This window comes from Meles meles, chromosome 21, assembly GCF_922984935.1.
Source record: "Meles meles chromosome 21, mMelMel3.1 paternal haplotype, whole genome shotgun sequence".
Classification (NCBI taxonomy): domain Eukaryota; kingdom Metazoa; phylum Chordata; class Mammalia; order Carnivora; family Mustelidae; genus Meles; species Meles meles.
Window position 1 is genome coordinate 23,864,899 of NC_060086.1, and position 25,138 is coordinate 23,890,036.

The window sequence follows — 25,138 nt, forward strand, 5'->3', positions numbered from 1 at the left end:
TGTTGAAAGTGTCATCTTCACTAATAGTAAGCTTTCTAGGCATGTCTTTACCCTCCACTACTGTTAAATTCCAGTCTCATTTTGACCAGTGTCAGTGTGCTAAAACCACGTATCTCACTCTCCTCCACTGTTCCCAAAATGTACCTGCTCCCAAGAATTTGATGTGAACCCTTCCGGTCCATTTTTAAAATACTTCTGTGATACACAGATGTAATCATGGAAGTACTGTATTTTGAGGGTTTGATACACATTTGGAATCATCACACTGTACATATTATTCTGCAACTTGCCTTTCTTAGTTTAATGCAACATTATGTTTTTGAGCTCTCTCCATGCTGATCTAGGTCATGCCTTTTACATACTGCTCACTCACTCTTCTCCTGATGGATAGTTAGAATGGTTCCATTTTTCTGTTACTGAAAACAGTGCCCATGATGACCGTCCTCCTTGCATAGGCAGACCTTTCTGAGGTGCACACAACCAAAGTGGAATGAACTACTATACAACATGGCACACAAGCCTGCAATTTTAATAGATACTTCCAGACTGTTGCTCATAATGACTGTCCCAAATTCACTTGCATCAGTTGTGCAGGACCGTCTTGTTCTCATATAACCTTCCAGCACCTGATAATGTCAGACTTTTATATTTGTGCTGACGTGGCTGGAGTAAAATAGAGTTCCATCTGATTACTACTGAGGTTCAGTAACTTTTCATATAATATTCACTTCCTTCTTTGAGGTGCCTTGTCATCTGTCTTTTGCCTGTTTTCCTATGGGACTTACCTTTTTTAGTAGTAGCTTTTCTTTATATATTCCACATTCTAATCCTTTGTATATTGCAATTACACGTTTCTATGCATATAATTATCTTCTCTCAAGCTTTATGATGTTAGGCATCAGTATGTTACAAAAGCAATGCACATTATTCTGATGGGAAAACGGGCTTGATTGAGAACTTTGCTTCTAAAAGTACTACAGAAAACCACTCTCAGTAGCAATGAGATAATATCTCATAATAAAAAATGGACAGAAGTATCATGCTGCAATTTCAACTGGCCTTATCTCCTATTAGCAAGAAGTCACAAATGCATAAGAGGTTAAAAAAAAATCTCACTGTGGATTCATGTTACGTTTCTTTAGTTTCTCTTCCAGTTCAGGTAAATCTCGGAGATCTGCTCCAATAACAGCATATCTCTTTGAATCCAACAGGTGTCCACCTGTAAATCCAAGAAGAGATGATCATTTCAACAAAAATTCATCAAGAAATTATAATTTCAATGGATATGATTTTTTTTAAAAATTAAAGTAAATTTATTGTTTTTCTCCATTATAAAAATATATACTGCGGGGCGCCTGGGTGGCTCAGTGGATTGCCACTGCCTTTGGCTCAGGTCATGATCTCAGGGTCCTAGGATCGAGTCCCGCTTGGGCTCTCTGCTCAGCAGGGAGCCTGTTTCCCCCTCTCTCTGCCTGCCTCTCTATCTACTTGTGTTCTCTCTCTGTCAAGTAAATAAAATCTTAAAAAAAAAAAAAAAAAAAAAAAAAATATATATATATATATATATATATATACACACACACACACACACACACACACACTCCATTGCGGGGGAGAAAATCAGGAATGAAGAGGGTAGAAATGAAATAAAACCACATCTTCCAGAGATAACTATTAGTATTTTTGTGTAGAACATCCTGGTCCTTTTTCCTATGTGCCTAAACTCACATATACAACATAAACACATTCTCACACAAACATACATACACACCTCACACAGAAAAAACAAACAGGGCCAATTCTTCTTTTGAAAACTGCTTTCCTTATTTAACGGTAATATCAATGACATCATTCTCTGCAATGATTTCCTCGCATTCCAGAGTGGATAAAATAACTTACTCAACCGATCTCTCACTATCAGACATATGGTATTTTCAAGTTTTCTCTATCTGAGGCACTGCAGTGAACATCTTTATATAAACATTATGAAGCAACTGTCAAGTAGGTCTGTATGAGTGGAATGAGGAGGTCAAAGGATAAGCCTATGGAAACAATGGTACCAATTGGCTGGCTGCTTCTACACGTTGTGCCAATCTGTGAGGTATTGTGATTAAAGGAATACTGTTTCCATACCGAAGTAAAACAAAATGATAACATTTGCTTTAAAATACTCCAGCAACGGGGCACCTGGTGGCTCAGTGGGTTAAAGCCTCTGCCTTCAGCTCAGGTCATGATCCCAGGGTCCTGGGATGGAGCCCCGCATTGGGCTCTCTGCTCAGCGGGTAGCCTGCTTCCCCTTCTCTCTCTGCCTAACAAATAAATAAAATCTTGAAATAAAATAAAATAGTCCAGCAGAGATCAGATGAAATGGTCTATATAGTGGTTCTCAAGCTTTGGCAGCCATCAGTATCACCTGGAGGGCTTGTTAAAACAGACTGACGGGCTCTACCCCCCTGAGTTTCTAATTCAGCAGTTCATTCAAAAGTAGAAATTTTTTCAAATTCTTTCAAAAGTTAGAAACCTGTATCTCAGGGTGCCTGGGTGGCTCAGTGGGTTAAAGCCTCTGCCTTCGGCTTAGGTCGTGATCCCAGGGTCTTGGGATCGAGCCCGGCATTGGGCTCCCTGCTCGGCGGGGAGCCTGCTTCCTCCTCTCTCTCTGCCTACTTGTGATCTCTGTCTGTCAAATAAATAAACAAAATCTTTAAGAAAAAAAAAAAAAAAAGGAAACGGGTATCTCTGAAAAGTGCTCAGGCAGTGTTGATGCATCTAGTTTAGGACTACACTTTTAGAACCACTGGTACAGGAAGCTGGTCATAGTTAAGTTAGGTGTTGCATACATAGAGATTCACAGGTTTATTTTTATGTACACCTAAAAACACTGTCAATTAAAAGTTTTAAAAATGGATTGTAATTTGAAAAAAAAAGCAAACTGCTTGGTGGTATACCCGAAGCACTGCTTGCTCAGCTTCCTCAAGGGTACAGACCATGGAAGAAACTGGAATATCCAACAGCCATCCTATACTGTTGCCAATAGCTCAGGTTCTCTCGGCTCTGAGCGGTCACAGTAGAAAAAGGGAAAGAGGCTAAACCATAGTGCGTCTGAACACCCTCATGATGCAGATAACCCCATTTAGCTGACTCAAATACACTGAGCTACACACCACGAGCTAAAAGACATACCTCCTAGGAGCCTGCTAGGTATCACGGAAGCAGGGAAACCCAAAGTCAGAGCTCCAGGTGCCACAATCCCCAAGTGAGAAAAGGAATATATAGACTCTGAAGGCACATCTGCCCTATTATGAGATCAAATGATTCCCAAACACTTGTGCCCCTTCTTGCAAATAATGTACATGTTGCTAAAAGGCGTGCATGGAGTGAGTGATTCCCTCATTCGAAAAAAAAAAAAAGAGTTGAGATGTACTACAAAAATACCAACACATTCGTTTGTTTGGCCATTCAGGTGTGTATTTATTCAATCAACAATCTCTGCATGCCAGGCACTGTTCCACGTGCTGGGGACACAGTGATGAACAGGAGACAGACAGGTCACTACCTCTCATGAGGCTTACCTGCCCCAGAGAAGGGAGAGAGACAATGAATCATTAAAGAAGGGAAGAATTAAGAGAATATCAGAGTGTTAAGTGCTATGAAGCAAATAAAAGGTGATGAAAAACAAAAAGAGTAGGAGGGACAGGGTTCAGTCTTTCACCTGCTGGTCATGGAGAGCTTCTCAGGGGAGGCAGCAGCTAAGCTAAGACAGAGGTGATCAAAAGGAGACTGGCAAGCAAAATTAGGGGAAAAGAGTTCCAGGCCATGGTAGAAGGAAGTGGAAGATCCGAAGGTGACGGTAAGCGTGGCATGGTCAGGCTGCGGCACGACAATGTGGCCAGCTCAGAATGACTGCAGTCAAGAGTCAAGTCAGGAGGCAGACAGAGACCTGCTTAACCGTGTGGATCCCAACCAGCAGGAGGATTTAAGGAGCAGAGTAAGAGAACCTGATTTACTCCTTCTGATTTTTCACTGTGTGCCTATTTATATACTTGGAATTTTCCACCCATGCATAATTCAGCTTAACAAAAGTGTCAATTCCAAGATGCATATATTTTTCTGCTTTAACATTCCCGAAATCAGGATGCATCCAACAGTCAAGCACATGCCAGTTTACCAACACTTTGCCTTTCCTAATCATAAAGAAATAGTGGAGGATCTTACAGTCACAGCCTCATAGGTCAGATGATGCAGGGTAGTATTTCGATGACATTTGTGCCAGCTTTATGATCACCTATGATTTTTCTCAGGTCTTCACTCATATTTATATGTCCCTTATTTTTATTCGAATTCTCCTTTCCCCGTATGACGGCAAGATCTAAAACTACAAAGCAAAGGACGAGAAAATGTGTCTACATGAGACACAAACACACAGTTCAAAAGCAAGCAGAAGACTAAGAAAAAAATCTGCCCAAAAAAGGCGATGAGGGACTTTGATCAAAGAATATATCTTTGGGGCACCTGGGTGACTCAGTGGGTTACAGCCTCTGCCTTCGGCTCAGGTCATGATCCGAGGGTCCTGGAATCGAGCCCTGCACCCAGCTCTCTGCTTCGGCAGGGAACCTGCTTCCCCCTGCCCCAACCCTGTCTCTGCCTGCCTGTCTGCCTAATTGTGATCTCTGTCTGTCAAATAAATAAATAAAATCTTAAAAAAAAAAAAAGAATATATCCTAATGTTCTAATGGATTCCCAGAAACTGAAAAGAAAATGAAACTGCAACATTTCCAATGGACATTTACAAAGAAATCCAGCAGGCCAGTAAAAGGTTCTTTTATCATCTCATCAGCACAAAGTTCTTTAAAATTTTTTAACTTAATAGGTTTGGCAGTTTGGCAGAATTTTTTAAATGATAACAGCCAGCGTTACGGTGTACAGAAAGGGAACCCTCATCTACTCTCATGAAAATACAAATCAGTAAAGAGGGTCTCGAAGAACGATTTGGCAGTAGCTATTAGAATTCACCAGGGACAATTCCTTGAGCCAGCAATTCCTGTACATACCCACGTGCACCTGTGCTTTCTACGGCACCGCTTAAGAGAACGCCATAAAACACGCAGCTGTCTAAAGGACGATCGGTACTGAGTACATTAAGGAAAATGGCATTTGCATGCTGAGGAGAACTAGAAAGCCATCAGAAATGAGGCAGACCTATATATGATGACACGAAGACAGTCACGGGTCACTAAGTTGCAGAAAGAGCGAGCTAGCTACAAAGCAGGACGTATAAATGATTCACTTTATTAAAAGGACACCTGAATTTACGGATTTTGAGAAATACAGATTCACTCATTCAACAGATATATACTGAACTACAACCTACGTATTCATTCAATGTGTATATATGGTCTCTCAACAACAATTTATGGAACGCTCTACGTGCCAGGCACTGGATTATCTTTCTGTGTGTTTTCTCATGTGTGATATTTTCCATCTCTAGGTGTGCTCTTCATCCACAGGAGGAAACACCCTGAACGCTGCTTCTCTTGGTGGGGGGAGAGATGATGGAGCGTGTTTACTTTCTACTTCATACATTCCTGCACTGATGGATCAAAGCTAATGCAAGGTGGTAACTTTTTTGTTATCAGTAATCCTCCTGACCCAAGTATTCACCCAATATGAAGAGAACTGTGACAGCTACAGTGTGGAGAAAACAGCTGCGCCAGGAAATGGCAAAGCCTGCAGAGGATCTACTTACAATTCGTAGGAGGGAAACAAGGGATGGGGGAGATGTTCTTTTCTGGGGGAGTTTCTTCACTAGGAGCAGGAGTATGGCACTGTGGTTGCATAGAGGCCTGTCTGGTTGTCTGACGGTTCCTGTGTCATCTGTGTCCACCAACCACAAAGGCCATCCTCGCTGGCCATGTCTCCTGACAGCAATTATTAAGAAATACCTTGAACTGGGCACCTGGGTGGCTCAGTGGGTTAAGCCTCTGCCTTCAGCTCAGGTCATGATCTCGGGTTCTGGGATCGAGTCCCACATCAGGCTCTCTGCTCAGCAGTGAGCCTGCTTCCCCTCTCTCTCTGCCTGTCTCTCTACCTACTTGTGATCTCTCTCTCTCTGTCAATAAATAAATAAAATCTTAAAAAAAAAAAAAAAAAAGAAGTCCCTTGAACTACTCCCTCAGACACAGACTGAAAATGATGGAACATTCTGGAAGAGGTTTCCCTGGTTCAAAAGGCTTAGAGGTGAGCAGAGTGTTGCTGGCAACACTCATAATTCAAACGTGAGAGCGAAAACCCAAGCAGAGGGAACAAGGAGGAGACATCACGGGCAGCCCAGGTCAGGTACAGACAGCGGGGAGCGGTGGGGGTGGGACTGAGGGTCTGATGCTACCGGAATGGATGCTCCCCAGGAAAGCTGGAAATGGAGATTTTCACGAAAAAATCTATTTTGGCATCTTTTGCAAATCACTGAGAAACATTCTGTAAAGATTGAAGAACAGGGACCTATGCACATCTGTTTTAAATTCCGTCACTGTGTAAATGTATCACAGAAGTATACACCTGGGACATCATGGGTGCACACACGCAGGCTCAGACCCAGACACACAAACACACACACACACACACACACTTAAAAGGAAAAGGGGAAAGAAAGCAAAGAGAGTTCTATAGCCCATACTGTAACACGTAGGTGAAAGGTACTTGCCGATTTGAAGTGGGTCCTCTGAATGTCATTCTATGATGGGTTGTGATAAGAAAGGCTTGACTCTGTGGAAAGACGGGAAAGACAGAAATGAGGCAAGGAGCTCAGATTCAGCAAAACTGCAAACACCCTCTCCAGAAACGGCAAACACATCCTGCTCCTCTTCAAAGCAAGGGCCACTGAATGCACAGGGCCTTTTGCTCCGTGGCATCTGGCCCTGGGCACATGCAGTCACACTTTGGCAGATCGGGGTCAGGGGAGGTCACTAACAGGACACTCCGAATCGGATGTCCACTCTCAATCTCATCAGGAAATACTCAACACTCAGAAATCACTCAGTACTTACCCGATGTTCCAGTGTTTTCCAAGTTCTCTCTAGTTTCCTGCCTCTTCTCCAACAAAATGTATAACCCAGTCCTTACTGCTCACAGTTATCTGGAAAACGGACTCCTATACAGACCTGAAGTCAGTAACACTTATGTGACGAGTCTTCTCCTCCAGGATATGCCAAAAATCAGACCTGGGAGACCTGAATCCCCAACCACAACAACCACACACAAAGGCCAATGCCTTTTCCAGCCTAGAAGCCACCTCTGGGCTTAAGGGAGAGCCCACGTACTCTTATTTCACGTGGGGTTCTACCAAGCCGGATCCTCCTCTGCAGATACAGTCTCAGATGCCAGGCGGCAACTAAAAAGCATATTTACTGTAACAGAATCTTGCATTTGGAAAGAGTGAAAACCTTGTTCCGTAGGATAAACTAAAACAGTCTCATACTTGAAAACTATTTCCAAACGATGAGAACTAGACATCTTTGAAAGACAAGCTGAAACTTCCAGGGTTAATTCAAAATTTTTTTAAAATATAAGACTTGGCATTTTATTTAAATCGCTGAGAAAGAAAGAAGGGAGCACAAGTTAAAACCACCAGGAAGCCCTGACCTTCGGCTTGAGGCCAGGGTTTAAATCTCAGCTCCACCCCTTCCTCCACGGGTGCCCTGAGGGAAATTCACTTCACTGCTTTGAGCCTCGGTTTCCCCACTGGGATTCACGAGTCTGCTCTGAGCACTGAATGGTCCCATTCAGTGACCCCTGATCCATTTCGCATGGTGCCAGAAAAACTCCGAGCACAGACAACTGGGTGACTCAGTTGGTTAAGCGACTGACTTCAACTCAGGTCATGATCCCGGGGTCCTGGGAATGAGTCCTGCCTTGGGCTCCTGCTCAGCAGGAAGCCTGCTTCTCCATCTTCCACTCTCCCTGCTTCTGCTCTGTCAAATACAGTATTTAAAAAAAAAAAAAAAAAAAGCTCCCAGAAGAGAGTCACTGACTCGTCCTCGACAGTTCTGCAAACTTCTTAAAACCTGGCCTCAGGCTGGTACCCAGAATATCTCACATGCAGTAAATGCCTAAGTTTAGTCTCCTCGTCACTCACTCGAACAATATTTACTATGCATCCCTCTAGGCCGGGCACCTCTCTATGCCCTGGAGGTAACAAAGAAGACACAACACACAGAAAATTCAGAGGATCAAACTACTGTAGGTCATTTCTTTTCAAGGTTCAGACAAATGACGCTCACGGACAGAACTGTCGCCAACGGAGGGTGACTGCATTTGGAAGACTGCTCCACAGGTTGGAATGAGGATGCCGGGGCCAGCAAGAAAGTGGGCAGGGGGTCCAAGAGAAGAGCCCCTAAAATGAGGTCCCCAGCATGCAGACCGGCCCCCTACTAACCGCTGCCTCTGAATCTACCCGGCTCAGTTGTCTGGTCCAAGCCACACTTACTTGATGCTGTGTAGCTTTCTCGTGACTATGACCGGAAAGTCAACCTCAAAATATTTCCTTGGGAGATCTTCATCCTGAGGAAAAATACACAGTAAGTTTCCTAATTCTATATTCCCTCATACATTTACTGACCGTCTTCATGCACCGACTACTAAGCCCCAAATGGCAACAGAGTATTTCAGGGCGCAAATCAGGAACGATATGGGGAAAAATGCAAGTTTCAGGTGGCTTTGGTCTCCGCGTGGAGAACGGACGGAGGATGAAAGTTAGGAGGCGCTCACAGCCATCCAGGAAGAAGGTCCAGGGAGGAAGTCGTGGGGAGCCGGAACTGGGGGAACAGCCACTGGGATGGAGACAGGGAGGCACTGAGAGGCCCTGGGGATGTAGGACCTAACAGACTTTGCCAAAAAGCAGACTGAGACAGATCAGGGAGGGTCAGGAAACCGATGTGGGGGTGGAGCCAGCATGTGGGGGATCAAACAGGATACAACAGCCAACATCACAAAGCACCCGCCACGGTGAGGGCAAGCACTGTTTTGTGCTACATTTACTTTTTCCCATGAGAGGAGAGTGTGGTGGGGGGAAAGGGCAGGCACTCTGGAGCCAGGGAATGGGGTTCAGATCCCAGCTCAGCCACTTGTCTGCTACGAGGTGCTGGGAAGTCACTCAACTCCCTGGGCCAAGCTTTCCACATCCACACAGTAGAGAAGGGACAGCACCTCACGGGGCTGTGAGGACTCCTGTAGAAAGAAATACTCCGGCGACACTGACAGCAGAACCTGCCAGAGTAAGCGGCATGGGTGAGACTTTATGATGTCTACTGTGGGCTGCAGTAAAGCAAGTGTGAAAGCCACACACACAGACAAACGGAAACACACAAACACATACACTGAGTCAAAGAAACACATCTACACAGACCCACACACAGGGACATGCAGAGACACACAGACCCCACACAGAGACACACAGAGACAAAGACACTGGGAAACACATGCAAAGACACACAGACACACAGAGACACAGACACACACACTCACGGCCCCGCTCCATCTGTGTCCCAGCCTGGTCACGGCCCGGCCATCTTAGCACTTTCTCTCCATGTCTGCCATGTCCAGTCACAGCCCTGATGACTATTCTTGAACGCGTTCTCTCCTCAACCCCAGCTGCACAGACACCCCTTTCTGGCCTCTTCCAACCACACCCTGTCTGTCGCCTGCAGCAGCTCCTCACGACCCTACGGCCTAGCAAGAAACAAGGTGCTCCGTGCCTGCTGACTTGCTTGGCATCGTCCCCCCCCCCCCCATGTATTCTTTGAACACCGTGTCCACCCGTACTTCTATTCCAGAAATACAGAGCCAGTTTGTTCAAGGGGAAAAGACAAAAGGAAAGACAGGTGCCGGTATCCAGAATCTGGTCGCGGTGTCGCTATTGCAGGCTGGGATGACACCCAAGTTTCTGACGTGAGCCACTGCACAGGCAAGAACACTGTGTATGCAGACAGTCACCCGCGATGGGAAGCCGAGACTGCGGGGTCGCCAACCCCGGAGTCAGCATGATGGGGACAGAAATCATGAGCAAGCGTTTCCTGATAGGAGGAGGTTCCGAACAGTGAGTGTCAGAACTGTAGGTCCAGCTACCGCCCACCCTTGTGGAAAATCTCAGGGGTTCTGGTTTGCGGGAGAGGCAGGGAGAGAGAGAGGGAGACAGGAGGACAGAGAAAAAGACCGCTTCCTGGGATATCAGAAGACACAGGCTCAGCCATCCCAATTGTTCACACTCACAGCTGCCACGCATGCCTGGTTTTGTGCAGAACGCAGCGATGGATGAGCCGCCTGAGGCTACTGGGAAGAAATGTTTAGCGAAGATGAGGACATAACTTCCGCTAGGATACCCCACCACACCCTTCCAGAATGTTACTCCCACAATAGGAAAGGTTAAGGAGAGTCTAAAATTCCAAGACAAGGGTGCCTGGGTGGCTCAGTGGATTAAGCCTCTGCCTTCAGCTCGGGTCGTGGTCTCAGGATCCTGAGGTCGAGCCCCGTGTGGGACTCTGCTCAGCGGGGAGTGTGCTTCCCACTCTCTCTCTGCCTGCCTCTCTACCTACTTGTGATCTCTTTCTATCTCAAATAAATAAATAAAATCTTTAAAAAATAAAATAAAATAAAATTCCAAGACAAATGAGAATGATTGAAAGCAAATGAAGGACAGCATACACTCCTATGCCTTGTGTTGGACTTCTTACTTTATGATAAGGAGCTTTCCCTCGGGGTGTCTGGGTGGCTCAGTCGAGCGAGTGGCCAACTCTTGATTTCGGTTCAGGTCATGATCTCAGGGTCATGGGATCGAGTCACGTATCAGGTCCCCAGGCATCAGATACTTGACCCTCAGGAGAATTCTGAGTAAGGGGTCACTGTGGAGGGAAGCTATCCAGAGGCACACCTGGAGCCTCTAAGGAACAGACATCTACTTTCTGGGCTTTGGGAAAGGAACAAAATGGCTGCGGCACATGACACTTCCAGTTTGGGTTCTGGGATCCCTAAGTGCTTCTGACACCTATTTGTCAGGAGTTGGCATGTCACAGGAGGTGTGGAGGACACCCAGGATGGGGCTTTGGTCCCAGACACCTCCAGGGAGAGCCGTGAGGAAGGACAGCCCTCGGATTCAAAGGGGATCCCACAGGGCCGACTGCAGCACAGGTTGCCCAAGGTGACACCCATCCCCTGGGTCCTTGATCCTTGGGTTGTGTGGAAATAGAAGTTGGGAGACACAGAGAAGCCAAGGTTCCTTAAAGGGGTTCACTACCCCATGACTCTTTATCTGTGGTGGTACTGCCTTCCCTGGGCCCTATTGCTGCTCACTGCCGGAAGGCGGGAGCCTTCAACTGTCCCCAGAGTCTTGGGTCTGAGATCATACAGAACGAGCTCCCACTGTGGTGGAAGCAGAAAGCCTGTGACCCACTGCTAAGCCTCTGCTGGTGCAGCCGGGGGACCATCCCGGGTGGAAGGTGCATGAGACCATGAGCCTGGCAGACAAAATTTGCTCCACACTGTCTAGAAGCACAGATCTCTCCATTCAGGGATTAGCAAACTTGCTGCAAATGACTAGGAAGTATTTTAGCCTTGGCAGGCCAGACGGCCTCTCCTCCAAGTACTCAACTCCGCCGTTGTGCTGGTAGAGCAGCCATAGAGAAGACTTAAGTAAATGGGAGTGGCCGTGTTGCAATGAAACTGTATATTTACAAAGACAGGTGGGTAGCCAAAATCGGGCCCTTTCCACCTAGGCTCCAAAGCACAAACAAGCATTACTTTTTTAAAGAAACTTAGATGAAAAAAAAACCCTTTGAGCAATACGATTATCAAACAAAACACCTCCACAGTATCTTTCCTACCCTGTGCTATTTGCTTTCCTCACTCCTGACAGATAGCCATTTTCTTGGAAGGGGTACCTAAGTCTCAAGTACCTTGACAGGAAAGAAAAACGTCAGATCTATTCGTTATTAACCCATTATTGACAGGGGAAGAAACCAAACCTCGGAACCAATTCGAAAGGGTGTGGGGCCGCAAGGAGGCATTTCTCCAGTGGCTTCTGCTCACGTGACATGTTCTGCCCCTGCATTCTGCTCCAGTACCTTCCACCACACCATCGTCACTGAGGTAGAGATGCACCACCGACTGGCGGACCACAAAGACACCCTGAGCAAGCACAAGGCTCTGGACAGAGAACAGGGAAGCAACCGGGGCTTGCGGGACCTGCAGTCTATGCGCTCCTGGATCTGCCACTAACCGGACCCGTCTCGTTTCCTGTGAGAGGAGTTATACCTGTGCTTGCTCGTTAACAGAGCAGGTGAGGGATCACATCAAGGAATCGCTATGAAAGGCCTTTGTGTCATATCACTATCACCCAGCCTTGCACATCTCTAAACTGTACCGTAGACACTCACGATGACGATAAAATCTTCGTGATCATCAATACGGCAGACACACGGGCTCTGGGGCTCACGATCCCACTGGCAGGGTCTTCCACACATGCAGAGGACTCGTCTACAAGGGTTTTTATCAGAAGCTCTGTTTGTAACAGAAAAGGATGAGAAGCCAGGCACCCATCCTTCACCAGAGCCCTGGTGACATCAAGTACGTGTCTAAAGGCGGCAGCAGGCGCAAACAGCTGGGGACAGGGGTGCGAGACAGACAGTCACTGCGTTCCCTCTGAATATATTTTAACATTTTGAAGCGGGCGGGCATCTTCACAAATGAAACAATTCTGGAAAGAAGAGGGCGAATGTTCATTTACCTTTAATCTCCAGAACGCGGTCTCCATCCCAGCCCCAAGATTTACAATTGGACAATGACATTCTGTCTTCCGCAGAAATGCCTTTATCAGCTGACTGACACCATGGACTCGAGCAAAATATCCTGAGAGAGAGACACACGGAGACAAGCTATCACTCAGTGAGATCGGAAAGCATCCCTGCAGAGCCCGCCCCAGGAGAAGAACAAAGGAGGATTCTGCTGCTCTTCTTTGGGGTCAGTGATTTTTATGTGGACTCATGGGAGAAATCAGGACTTTCACATTCTCTCTTTTTTTTAAATTTAAAGTGGTGAGAATCAAAGTAAGTACAATCTATTTAATGGTGTCATTAACGACCTTAAAAATAAAATGTCCCTTAAATTTGCGTATGAGAGACAACCGTATTACATCAAAACATTGGATCTGGGAAATGTGCTTTTTTGCAGCTAGGTGAAAGCCACTCAAGAGTCTGCAAAATGTCAAAATTCCAAGATCGTGATGAATATAATATTTGAGGACAGGAAACAGGATGGACAAATGACAGAGAAAAAAAAAAAGATTTATTTCTTACCGTGTCTCCGCAATCACCATCCTGTGTGGGTAGAGCCTCTGTTTAGAGAATAGCCTCACAAGGGGTACCTGGGTGGCTCAGTCAGTTAACAGTCTGTCCTCAGCTCAGGTCATGATCCCAGGGTACTGGGATAGAGCCCCCGTTGGGCTCCTTGCTCAGTGCAGAGTCTGCTTCTCCTGCTCCCTCTGCCTGCCGTTCCCCCTGCTTTGCAACTCTCTCTCTCTCTCTCAAATAAATAAAATCTTTAAAACAAACAACAACAACAAAAAATAAAACGGCCTGACAGACCACTTGGGAGAGGGGAAAGCACAAGTAAATGTTGCCAAATAAACAGACTTGTTCAGCTACAGAGTGGTGAGCTGGAGGAAAGGCAGTGAGAAATAAAAGAGGGGAAAGGAAGATAAAATCTGTGTTCTAAAACCCTGCCGTTTAAGTATATATATTTTAAGAACAAAATCTGAGTAGCATTTAGAAATGCTCCACAATGTTAAAAAATAATATTGGGGAGCCTGGGTGGCTCAGTGGGTTAAAGCCTCTGCCTTTGGCTCAGGTCATGATCTCAGGGTCCTGGGATCGAGCCCCACGTCAGGCTCTCTGCTTGGCAGGGAGCCTGCTTCCTCCCTCTCTCTCTCTGCCTGCCTCTCTGCCTACTTGTGATCTCTTCTGTCAAATAAATAAATAAAATCTTAAAAAAAAAAAAAAGAAATGTTCCAGAATGTGATACAGGAATTCTAGGTCTATTGATTCTCTCAATAAATAATTTGAGCTTATATTTTAGGTGTCTCTTGTATTTTATGTTTCTAGGAAATCATTTTTAATGTATGTTATAGAGTATCATCCACAACAGACTGGATATTGAAACAAAAACTTTTAAAATGCTCACCACACCCTATTTGGGCCACAGTGTGGAGATGCCAGCCCAAGCAGAGGAAGAAGGAACACAGGCCGCTGACATGCTGCCTGGGGCACCCAGCTCCCGGGGCTCTGAGGTGGGTCCCTGCCTCTGGTTGGGAAAGCTGCCTCAGGACCCCGGGAGGAAGGCTTTTGGCCTCTTAGGCAGGCCTGGCCCCGTCTTCCTAAAGCCTGGGTTCACCCTCAGCTCAAAGTAAGGTCCATGTCCATATTGTCAGGGACCACCACTTTAAACTTTCTTTGCATTTCCTACAGAATCTACCCACAGGCTCCATCTTTAGGGCCAGGATTCCCTGCATGCCCGAGCACTTGGGGTCATTTGGCTAATTTCTCAATCTGACTGGGAATGAGTCACCCTCCCCTCTCAAATCCTTTCACTGCCTTGAGAGAAAGGGCTTACAGAGCCTAATAGTGTTACTATCACTTTCATAAGGACAAGAAAGTATTTCCTTACTTGAACAGAAAGTCCATAGTAAAAGATAATGTAAATGGCCTGAGACATATAAAAATGATTTTCAACTTCACTCCTAAAATAAGAGGAATATAAAATAAAACTACTTAAGATACCATTTTTCATGAATCAGATTTTCACGAAATCAATGAAAAGGTTCTTAATACACTGTGCTGGTGAGGATGTTGGGAAATGAGCACTTTCATATGCCCCTGGAGAGAGTGAACACTGGAACCCTCGATTTTGAAGAATGAATCCCTAAAACCTCAGGCCTCTGGGCTGATGAGGGGACGTTGGGAGGGAGGGGGTCACTTGCCTCTGTTAATTTCGGGGCCTTCCTCTCCTTAGACAGTCTTACAAAGTGCTGAATATATGGATCATGCCAGTAGCCAAGGCTTACTGCAAACCTAGAAGGGAGGAAAGGAGGCAAGTGAGTCGACGTCAGTAGGTTCTAGCCCAATTCTCAAGAACCAGGTCAAGGACAATCAGCTACCTCCAAAGACCAACACAGGTACGTTTCATGCTCCATTACAAATCTCAGCAGACTCAGCCATCTGTCTTGGTGCTCACATACATGGCCCCTCATTTCCCCACCCCTCCCCAGTGGCCATTTCTTCTCTCTCTTTGCTCATGTACGTAACTCCTTTCAAAGGACCCTACAGAGCACAGAACCTCACCTCATACCTCACCTAGAAGACCTGCCACCATTTATTCCCTCAGCAAACTCCCTGGCAAGAGCCCGTCAGACAACTCTGCTTGACCACAAGGTCTGTGTCCGTAGGAAAGGAGATCCAGGATTGTTTCCTAAAACTCACGAATGACTACCTAAGCCTTTCCCCCAGCTCTGTATTAGGTACCAGTCCTTCCACATCCCTCAGGCAGGTCATAGCGGGGAAACTAGGAACCAATCAACACAACAGCTACAACCTAGAAAATGGTGCACTCGCCTGAACTCTGGTCTACACAACCTGGAAAATGCTATAGTAGCCTAAACTCTCCCCAGTCTACACTACAAGGAAGCAAAGGTTTAGTGTTCTAAACCAGGAGCTAAAGCCCACATTACCGGTGGAGGTCTACCAACTGTAAGGAACCAGCCTTAGGAAAACAAGAAGTAGTGGAAGGAGCCTGGATCCCTAAGGCCATGTGAAGCCATTTTGGCCCTTGCCCTCAATGGATTCCTCAATGGGAATTAATAAGTGTCTTTATCACTGAAACTAAATGGAGGGGCTCCTGTGTGGCTCAGCCAGTTGAGCGGCCAACTCTGGGTTTTGGCTCAAGTCATGGCTCGGGGTCCTGGCATCGAGCCCAGCATCAGACTCCATCCTCAGTGGAGATTCTGCTTCAGGATTCTCTCTCCGTCTGCCCAATACTCTCTCTATCAAATAAATAAATCTCTTCCTAAATGTAATCAATAGATCAAATGCAATTGGCCTTCTGTTACTTACAGCCTCAAACATCCTAAGTGCTATCCTGAGCACATTACCTCGTTTCCATTCGCTTGATGAGTAAGATGAAAGAGGTAGGGTGTGTGTGCAGGTGTGTGTGTGTGTGTGTGTGTGTGTGTGTGTGTATGTTTTCACACAACTAGGTTCTGAGTTCCCAGAAGCAGACAGACATCATATGTTCTTATCATATACACTGACAAGGGTTACTCCCTTGTCTGACCTGACTATGGTCTGTGCTAATCCTGTACATGTCCCCACCAGTCTCCCACAGATGGCCATGTGCCCACTGCAACAAATACCCATAGGAAGCACGTACCTTCAGCTACACAAAGCAGCAACTCAACACAGAAACACTCCAAGTATGCATGAAGGGACACAATTACCTTACAAGCCCAGACTGTCAAAGTAAACTGACCCACAGAATTTTACAGGGGTGAACACACTCCGTTGTCTGAAACGGTGCTTTTCAAACAATGGATTGTGACCCACCTATGTCATAAAATCAATGTAAGAGTCTGCGAATCCCAGGCTTCGAAAATGCAGATGACAAGAGTTAAACAGAAAGTATCAGTATGCATTAAGAGTTAAAGATTGGGGGCGACTGGGTGGCTCAGGGGGTTAAAGCCTCTGCCTTCAGCTCAGGTCATGATCCCAGGGTCCTGGGATCGAGCCCCACATCGGGCTGTCTGCTCAGCAGGGAGCCTGCTTCCTCCCTTCTCTCTCTGCCTGTCTCTCTGCCTACTTGTGATCTGTCAAATAAATAAATAAAATCTTTAAAAAAAAAACAGTTAAAGATTGTTTTGTGAAGCTGCTGTTGGAATATGTGTTCACGGTATAAGTGCCATGAAAAATCTGTTCTCCAACCAAACAAAACAAAACAGACTCTTCAACACACAAAGCAAACTGGAGATTGCTAGAGGGAAAGTGGGGGGAGCGAAATTGGTGATGGGGAATAAGAGGTACATATTTCTGCTTATGCAAATAACTCACAAAGATGAAAAGCGTGTTAGGAATATCGTCAGTAATATTGTAATAACACTGTACTGTGACAGACAGTGACTATATGTAATCGTAGTGAGCGCTGAGTAACGTAGAGACGTGTCAAATCACTCTGCTGCACACCTGAAACTGACAAAATGTTGTACAGATAAACCATACTTCAATAATTAAAAGAGAAAAAATGGTGTTCTCACTGTTGGTGGTTTGAGAGCACTCTCCTCAAAGGCATCATCTAGTGCCCTCTCGTGGTAAGAGCCATATCTGCAGTTGAGAAAGACCCATAGACCAATGAGGAGAATAGTCCCCAAACATGGATGTCAGGTTCGAAGGGGCCTTCCAAATGACCTGGTCAACCCTGACATCCAGGGCAAGAACCCTTCAACAACATCAAGCCACCGCCTGAGCACGCCCTACAAAGAAAGCACTCGCTCCACCGCTGAGCAGCTCTACCTGCTGAAAAGCTGACCAAGCTGCCTTCCACAAGGAGCTCCTCCCTGGACTTCCTACTGCCCTCTGCTGGATGACACGGAGCAGCTTCTGTATTCGCCCTCAGCTAACACTATTGATCCAGACAAGCAATACTTGTTGAGTGTCTGCAAAGTCCCAGGCATTGGGAATACAGTGGTGAACCCCGGGAAGAGACAGAGACAAAGAGAAGTAAGAGCTTATGGCAGATGAAGGACAACAGCATGGGGGATGAAGGACCTGCGTCAGACAAGGTTAAAGGGCAGGCCTCTTTGGAAAGGGGAGGGCTGGGTGGAGTCCCACAGAATTGGAGAAAGCTGTGCAAAAGGCACTCTGGACAGGACGAGAAGCAGATAGAAATGCTCTGGGCAGGAAGCGCCTTGGAAGTACCAGTAGCAGAAGGTAGGCAGGGAGGCTGAAGAACAGCAGAGAAATAGGAGAAGCCTCAGAGATATTGTGTGTGAGTGTGCGTGTGTGTGTGTGTGTTTTAACTTGCTTGAAAATTTTTCTACACTACCCATATGCTACATTTCATTCTAAGACACCATCAGTTGTAAGACTGAAAAAAGAAACACTACCGATTTGTTAATGTTTTTCTGATTTCTTAGAATTTTAGTTTTCTGCATATGAAAAAGCTGTTTTAGACTTATTTGAAAAGAATAAAAGGCTTCAGATGATTGGTAAGAGTTGGTTAAATCCTCCCTTTCCGTTGGTTTAAGTCTTTCCCTTTCAACATGATTGATAAGAGTTGGTGAAGCCTTCCCTTTCCACACAACATTGACCTTCATGCTGCCAAGGGCACTGGCCAGGCAGCAGTTTCTCAAGAGATGGCTATCATCGCCTCTGAGATTTCTTCCCACGTTCCGGAGCCACCAGACGTAGGCTGTGTTACTGAGTCTTTCTTGATCTCATCAGAAGGTATCAATGGATGGTTCTCGAATTGCAATCAGGATTTGTGCTCCCTCTTCAAATGGCCCATAAATGTACGTGGACTGAACCAGCCAGGGGCTGCAGGTGCAGTGGTCCAGCCACACCACAAGGAAGAAATCCCAAAGAACCCAAAATCTCGGATTTATAAAAGACCTTTCTAAGTCTTCACTGAATCAACTATTGCTTTTGAAATGTTCATGACGTTCACAAACCACCTGCTCCATTTAACATTCCTTTTGTAACTCACTCTCTATGTAATATTTTCTTCTAACACACCCTGTAATAAATACCTTCTAAAACGTAAAACATCTATCTGGGTGCCACCTAAAGTCATCTCACATTCCTCCCGTGCGAAGCACTGATCCGCTCCAGCCACCTGTCCACTCAAGCAGCGCTGCCTGACGTTCCCCTATTGGCAGGAGTGTCACCTGCAACAGTGGGAACTTGCCAGGAAACCTGTGACCTGTCCTCCACCGGTATTTCTTCATCTGAGGGAAGGAGAAAGGGCCCTCCTCGCTCTCCCAGCCAGTGAGGGTCGAGGTGGGGGCTCCTTCATTTCACTTCTAAGTAGCACTCATATGTGCTGGCTACAACGCAGGCATTATTCCACATGCTGGACAAATGGGAACACGTACCACCCTCAGAAGCCCCCATATGGAAGGCACCGCTTTTTACAGAGGTCAAGGTCATTTCCTCAAGCTGTGCAACCTTGGATGAAACTTAATTCTATTGCCTTTGAAACGAATTTACCCACTTGGACTGTGATCCCTCCCCCAACACTTCAGTTGCTGAAATGATGTCTGTGTGTATGCATGTGTGTACATGTGTATTTGTAATCAATGTATGAACGTACACATGTACCTACAATATTTACACCTGCCAGTACAAACATCAATCCAATAGTCTTAGCATCAGTTTTCGAGTTTGGAATTTTAACTGCAAGCTGCATACTGGCCTTTAAGATATTGCTCTACCTCTCATTTTTAATTTTATCTTTGTTCTTTTGCACGGATTAGTCTCATTTTTTGGTGTCTATTTCCCATTGGTTTTACTCTTGGTTATAAATGGGAGGCAGGAAGCAAAGTCTTAAGTCTTAACCTGCACAGACTTTGAGTCTGTTTCCCTTCCCACGAGCTCTGTTGCTTTCCTCAGCAGATCTGCAAGGCCTTAAGTGTTTAGTCACTTAAGGAAAACAAAACAAACCCCATGAAAAACAGGGGCGCCTGGGTGGCTCAGGCATTTAAGTGTCTGACTCTTGATTTGGCTCAGGTCATGATCTCAGGGTCCTGAGACAGCCCTGCATTCAGGCTCCACGCTCAGCACAGAGTCTGCTTCCTCCTCTCCCTCTGCCCTCCCCTCCCCTCGCTCTCACTCTCTTAAATAAATAAATAAATAAAATATTTTAAAAACCAAAAAGCAACAGTGGGCCTCAATGAACTAAGACCCATGAGCTATCATCTCCTCTCAAAGGAAGCTACTGGTATTGTCTTCCAGCTTCATCTAACAGCCAAGTACTTCACAAGGATTAATAGGATCTAAGATCTCTGTTGCAAGGAGCCCCTGAAACGTCTGGGCAAGACCTTAACTGAAAAGGAGTCAACATTTGCAACAGAGTGAATAAGGAGGAGAAGCCAATCAGAGACTTCCTGCGGTATACTGTCGCGTATCTGACTTAAACAAACAATAAAAAAAAAAGTTAGCATAGGAAAGAATAATGGGATGCCATGGATATGAATAATGCTAACATACTTTAGAAAAAATTAAACATTTAAGCACATGTATTCTCAATATTTTCTCCCAGTCTGCCTTGCCTGTTAATTTTCTTAGGTTATCTATTTTTCTGTTGTAATTAGTGCGTCTGGTGTTCTGTATACGAAAGATTTACCTAACCCCAAGGTTGTCAAGATATTCTCCCATGGTTTCATACAAATGCCTTCCGGTTCTAGCTTTTTTCCTTTTTAAATATTTATTTGGGGGGAGAGAGCACACAGGGGGAGGGGTACAGGGAAAGAATCTCAAGCAGACACCCTGCTGAGCATGGAGCCCGACACAGGGCATGACACTGGCCTTGATCTCATGACCCTGATCTCACGACCTGAGCCCAAAATCGAGAGTTGGACTCTTAAGAGACTGGGTCACCCAGCTGCCCCTGGTTGTAGTTTTTATAGTTAGGTTTATAATCCATCCCAAATTAAGGTGTGTGCTCAGTGCTCAGAATCAGGTAGGGGTCAAGGTCCGTATTGTTTCTGCCTGAATATCCAGTTCATGCAGAATTATTCATTAAAAAGACTTCCCTTTCCCCCACCTAACTGACTTAACACTCTGGGCAAACATCAATTGACAGTACTTGCTGTGCTTGCTCTATTTTTGGACTCTATTCTGTTTCACTGATCTAACTTTATGCCAAAGACTTTGATTACTGTGACTTTACCATCAGTCTTAAAATTCCGCAAGAATAAGCAGTGTAGGGGCGCCTGGGTGGCTCAGTGGATTGAGCCGCTGCCTTCGGCTCAGGTCACGATCTCAGGGTCCTGGGATCGAGCCCCGCATCGGGCTCTCTGCTCCACAGGGAGCCTGCTTCCTTCTCTCTCTCTGCCTGCCTCTCTGCCTACTTGTGATCTCTCTCTGTCAAATAAATAAAATAAAATCTTTAAAAAAAAAGAATAAGCAGTGTAAGTTCTTCAACTATGTTCCTTTTGGAAGAATTTTTTGGCTATTCCAGACCCTTTGCCTTTCCACACACATTTCAGAATCTTCTTCATTTCTTCTAAGAAAAAAAAAAGGCCAGGATTTTGACTGGGATTGCATTGTTTGCATGAATCAAGCCGTGAAAAACAAATCTCGACAACATCAAATCTTCTGATGCATGAACAAAGCATATCTCCCAATTATTTCGGTCTTCATGAATTCCTCTCAACAATATTTTAGACTTTTCTGTATAGAGGTGTTTCTTGTCTTCCACGAGATTCATTCCTAGCTAGTTTCCTTATTTTTTGTTTTTTGTTTTGTATGTAGGCTCCACACCCAGCATGGAGCCCAAAAAGGGGCTTGAACTTATGACCTTGAGTTCCACACCCGAGATGAAATCAAAACTCAGATGCTTCAACAAATGGGTCACCCAGTCACCCCAACCAGTTTATGTCTTAGATGCTACTGTAAAATATTTTAAATTTTCGTTTTCCTATCCATATATATTTACAATGCATCTACCTGACAAAGAATTCCTATCCAGAATATATAACAAAGTCCAGTAAGTCAAAACCAAGAACATTAACAACAAAAATGGCCAAAAGACATCAACAGTTCACAAGAGATGTGGGAATGCCCAAAAAACACATGAAAGGGCAACTAAGATCATTCATGACCACACTATGTCATCCTCACAGACAACACACAATGTTAACGAGGATGCTGAGCAACTGGAGTGTTACTATATTGCTGGTGGGAAGTGTAAACTGATCAACCACTTTAGAAACTAGGAAGGCACTTCAATATATCCCCACCCTGTGACTAAGGAATCCCACTCACAATTTTCTTTTTTAAATGATTTTTATTTATTTATTTATTTGACAGAGAGAGAGAGGGATCACAAGTAGGCAGAGAGGCAGGCGGGGGTGGGAGGGGAAAGCAGACTCCCTGCTGAGGAGAGAGCCCCATGCGGGGCTCAGTCCCAGGACCCTGAGATCATGACCTGAGCAAAAGCAGAGGCTTAACCCACTGAGCCACCCAGGCGCCCCACCCCACTAACAATTTCATGAGAAATTTAAGACTTCTATAAGAATATTTATTGTAGCCTATTCACAATGACCAAACACTCAGATACAACGAAATGTCTAATCATCAGATGAACAGATGAACCAATCGTGGTATATGCACACTACATACAAAGGAGGAAACTACTTTACACTGACAAAGACCCTTTCCTTGACCAAACTCTTATGCCAAATTGGCAAACATCACACTACATCACAATCTAATGTCTAACTGTCATTAGATTCAAAAGAACTTTACCTACACAGCGGATCCTTTTTTAGTTTAAGTATTATAAAACAAAACACACAATAGCTTTTCTTTTCTGTACGATCGAGATACCGAAGCATTCCTGAACAGAGTGAGACAGTAAAGATGCTTACCAAACTGGATGCAAGACGAAGCACATGAGAGGTTCCTAAGTTGCTGGAGTCCTCAGATCTGCTGCCGGCTTTAATGAACAAACTTTTCTTGATGCAGGAGCGTAGTTTTCCAGAGAAGCCATCACTAAGCCGTTTGGTAATTTGGTAAACTGTATTTAAAATAAAGTGAGAAGTGATCAACGCTTTTATCTTACCAAAGACAGACAGGCCGTGTGTGGGTTCCAGTGAGCCACTCAGTGGGCCTGACCTCAAGGTCCTGAGGCTGTGAAGGCACTCCTGCAGGGGCGGCCGCGGCTGTCACTTTGGGAGCAACTGTCAGGGAGTAAAGTCTCTAAACACAAAAAAGACAGGTTACACACATTTCTCTCAAGAAAACTGTCTTGTATTCCGGTGCGCCCATGCAACAGAAGGTGTTCAGGGATAAAATAACTTCATGGGACTGGGAGGATTTAGTTAACTTATTACTTCCCAGCCACTCTTAAATCTCTACTTATTTGTGATTTGTAGAATGCGAAGAAATACCTAACCCTACATGTTCATTTGTTTAGAATGGAAAAAACCACTGTATTTTCTTTTCCCTGTTAACTATCTTATTAAAGCTTCAGGTAGTTCTTTCTGGCTCCAAAATGCTTTGGAATTTTTTGAAAAATTGTAGGACTGTCACATCCATACCCTTTCATAGATTTTAGCATTACTAGTTTCCTTATCTGCCTAGAGTCTCATTTCAGTTTACTTCCCAAGTGAAATGACTTCATCTCTATAATCATTTTAGTAACCTTTAAAAAAGACAAAGTATACCAAGGAAAATTCCCCTAAGACCTCAATGTTTCGCACAGTATCTTCACTCTCTTGGGTGCTAGAGTAAGACCACACAACCAAGGCTTTTATTTCTCTAACTAATATACATGTTTATCACCCGGAGATTAACAACATTTCTGTGGCCTGGTGCTCCCAGCATACCGTCTTGCTCTCCCCACAACACACACACAAACATGTTTAATACACAACACTGGAGCAATCTAATCCCTTCCTTCCACACGGAGTCTGTTTGGTGGTAAGTAATCAGGCCTGTCCTACTCCAATACACTACTGTGCTGGGACACGTCCTTCTGATAAATCGGCCCTAACAACAAAATGCTTACCTCCACGGTATCTGGCCTTCGCACCAGGTAAACCAAGCCCACCCCTCCTGTTGAGAAACTGTTCTGCAACTTGCTTTAGGACACGGTGACTCACACCTATTTCAATAGAAACAAAACAGAGCTAGAACCATACTTTTTAAAATACAAATTGTAAAACATGTTTTAAAAACAATATGTGGTTATACAATTCAAGTCATTACAAAACCAGTAAAGAAAACAAGAGTCCCCCCCGCCATGCTTCTCTCCCAGAGATTCCCTTTATAGTTCACTAATACACACTCATCTAGAACTTTTTTCGATACTTGTATTAGTATCATCCTCATTTTCTTATTTTTAAAATGCTGTTATTTTATTTATATTGTTTCTAACTTGTCTTTCGTAATTTATATCTGAGTGTTCTAGAGCAAACATTTAATGACTATAAAGAATCCGTTACACGGGGGCGCCTGGGTGGCTCAGTGGGTTGAGCTGCTGCCTTCGGCTCAGGTCGTGATCTCAGGGTCCTGGGATCGAGTCCCGAATCGGGCTCTCCGCTCGGCGGCGAGCCTGCTTCCCTCTCTCTCTCTCTCTCTGCCTGCCTCTCTGTCTACTTGTGGTCTCTCTCTGTCAAATAAATAAATAAATAAATAAAAATCTTAAAAAAAAAAAAAAATTCCGTTACACGGATGTACTATATCATTTACTTAATCAGTCCCTTCTTGATGGATATTAGCATGTTTCCAATCATTGGCTATTAAAACAATACTGCACTGTGCATCAAAGAACACTTTTTTTTTTGCTAAACTTAAAAATCAATTAACATAGTGTATTATTAGTTCCAGAAGTAGTTGAGTGATTCATGAGTTACACGTAACACCCAGTGCTCATCACATCATGTGCCCTCCTGAAGGCCACCACCCAGTTACCCCATCCTCCTCTCCACTTCCCCTCCAGCAACCCTCCCTTTGTTTCCTACAGTTAAAGAGTCTCTTGTGGTTTGTCTCCCTCTCTGATTTTGTCTTTTCGTTTTCCTTCCCTTCCCCTATGTTCATCTGTTTTGTTTCTTAAATTCCACCTATGAGTGAAATTATTTGATAATTGCCTTTTTCTGACGGACTTATTTCACTTAGCATAATACCCTCTCGTTTCACCCACATTGTGGCAAATGGCAAGATTTCATTCTTTTTGATGACTGAGTAGTATTCCACTATATGTATATGCACCACATCAAAGAACACTTTCAAGAGTGAAATGGACGTACAGACTGGGAAAAAAATGTTTGCAAATGATGTATCTGATGAGGATTTAGTATCCAAAGTACATAAAAAACTCTTACAACTCAAAA

General features: G+C 44.7%; 2 protein-coding genes across 12 annotated transcripts in view; both read right to left on the reverse strand.

Moving 5' to 3' along the window:
• LOC123933383 overlaps positions 1-25,138 on the reverse strand; it is a 348,492-nt gene that overhangs the window by 114,729 nt on the left and 208,625 nt on the right. The gene's annotated exons all lie outside the window — the stretch shown is intronic.
• Positions 1-25,138, reverse strand: part of LOC123933379 — a 120,669-nt gene that overhangs the window by 38,376 nt on the left and 57,155 nt on the right. For 2 of the 11 annotated variants that reach the window (XR_006816574.1, XM_045992458.1), the window contains exons 1-3: positions 13,338-13,484; positions 12,770-12,891; positions 1,117-1,219 (exon numbers count right to left, since the gene is read on the reverse strand). Coding sequence is in view for 10 of the 11 variants with exons in the window: in XM_045992458.1 (XP_045848414.1) it covers positions 1,117-1,219; positions 12,770-12,891; positions 13,338-13,357 (245 nt within the window). In the remaining variant the exon portion in view is untranslated. Of the gene's footprint in view, positions 1-1,116; positions 1,220-4,212; positions 4,365-6,697; positions 6,760-8,479; positions 8,554-11,867; positions 12,383-12,419; positions 12,520-12,613; positions 12,683-12,769; positions 12,894-13,337; positions 13,486-25,138 lie in introns of those variants that run through there. The other 9 variants (XM_045992457.1, XM_045992456.1, XM_045992461.1 and 6 more) reach the window with 8 other exon arrangements.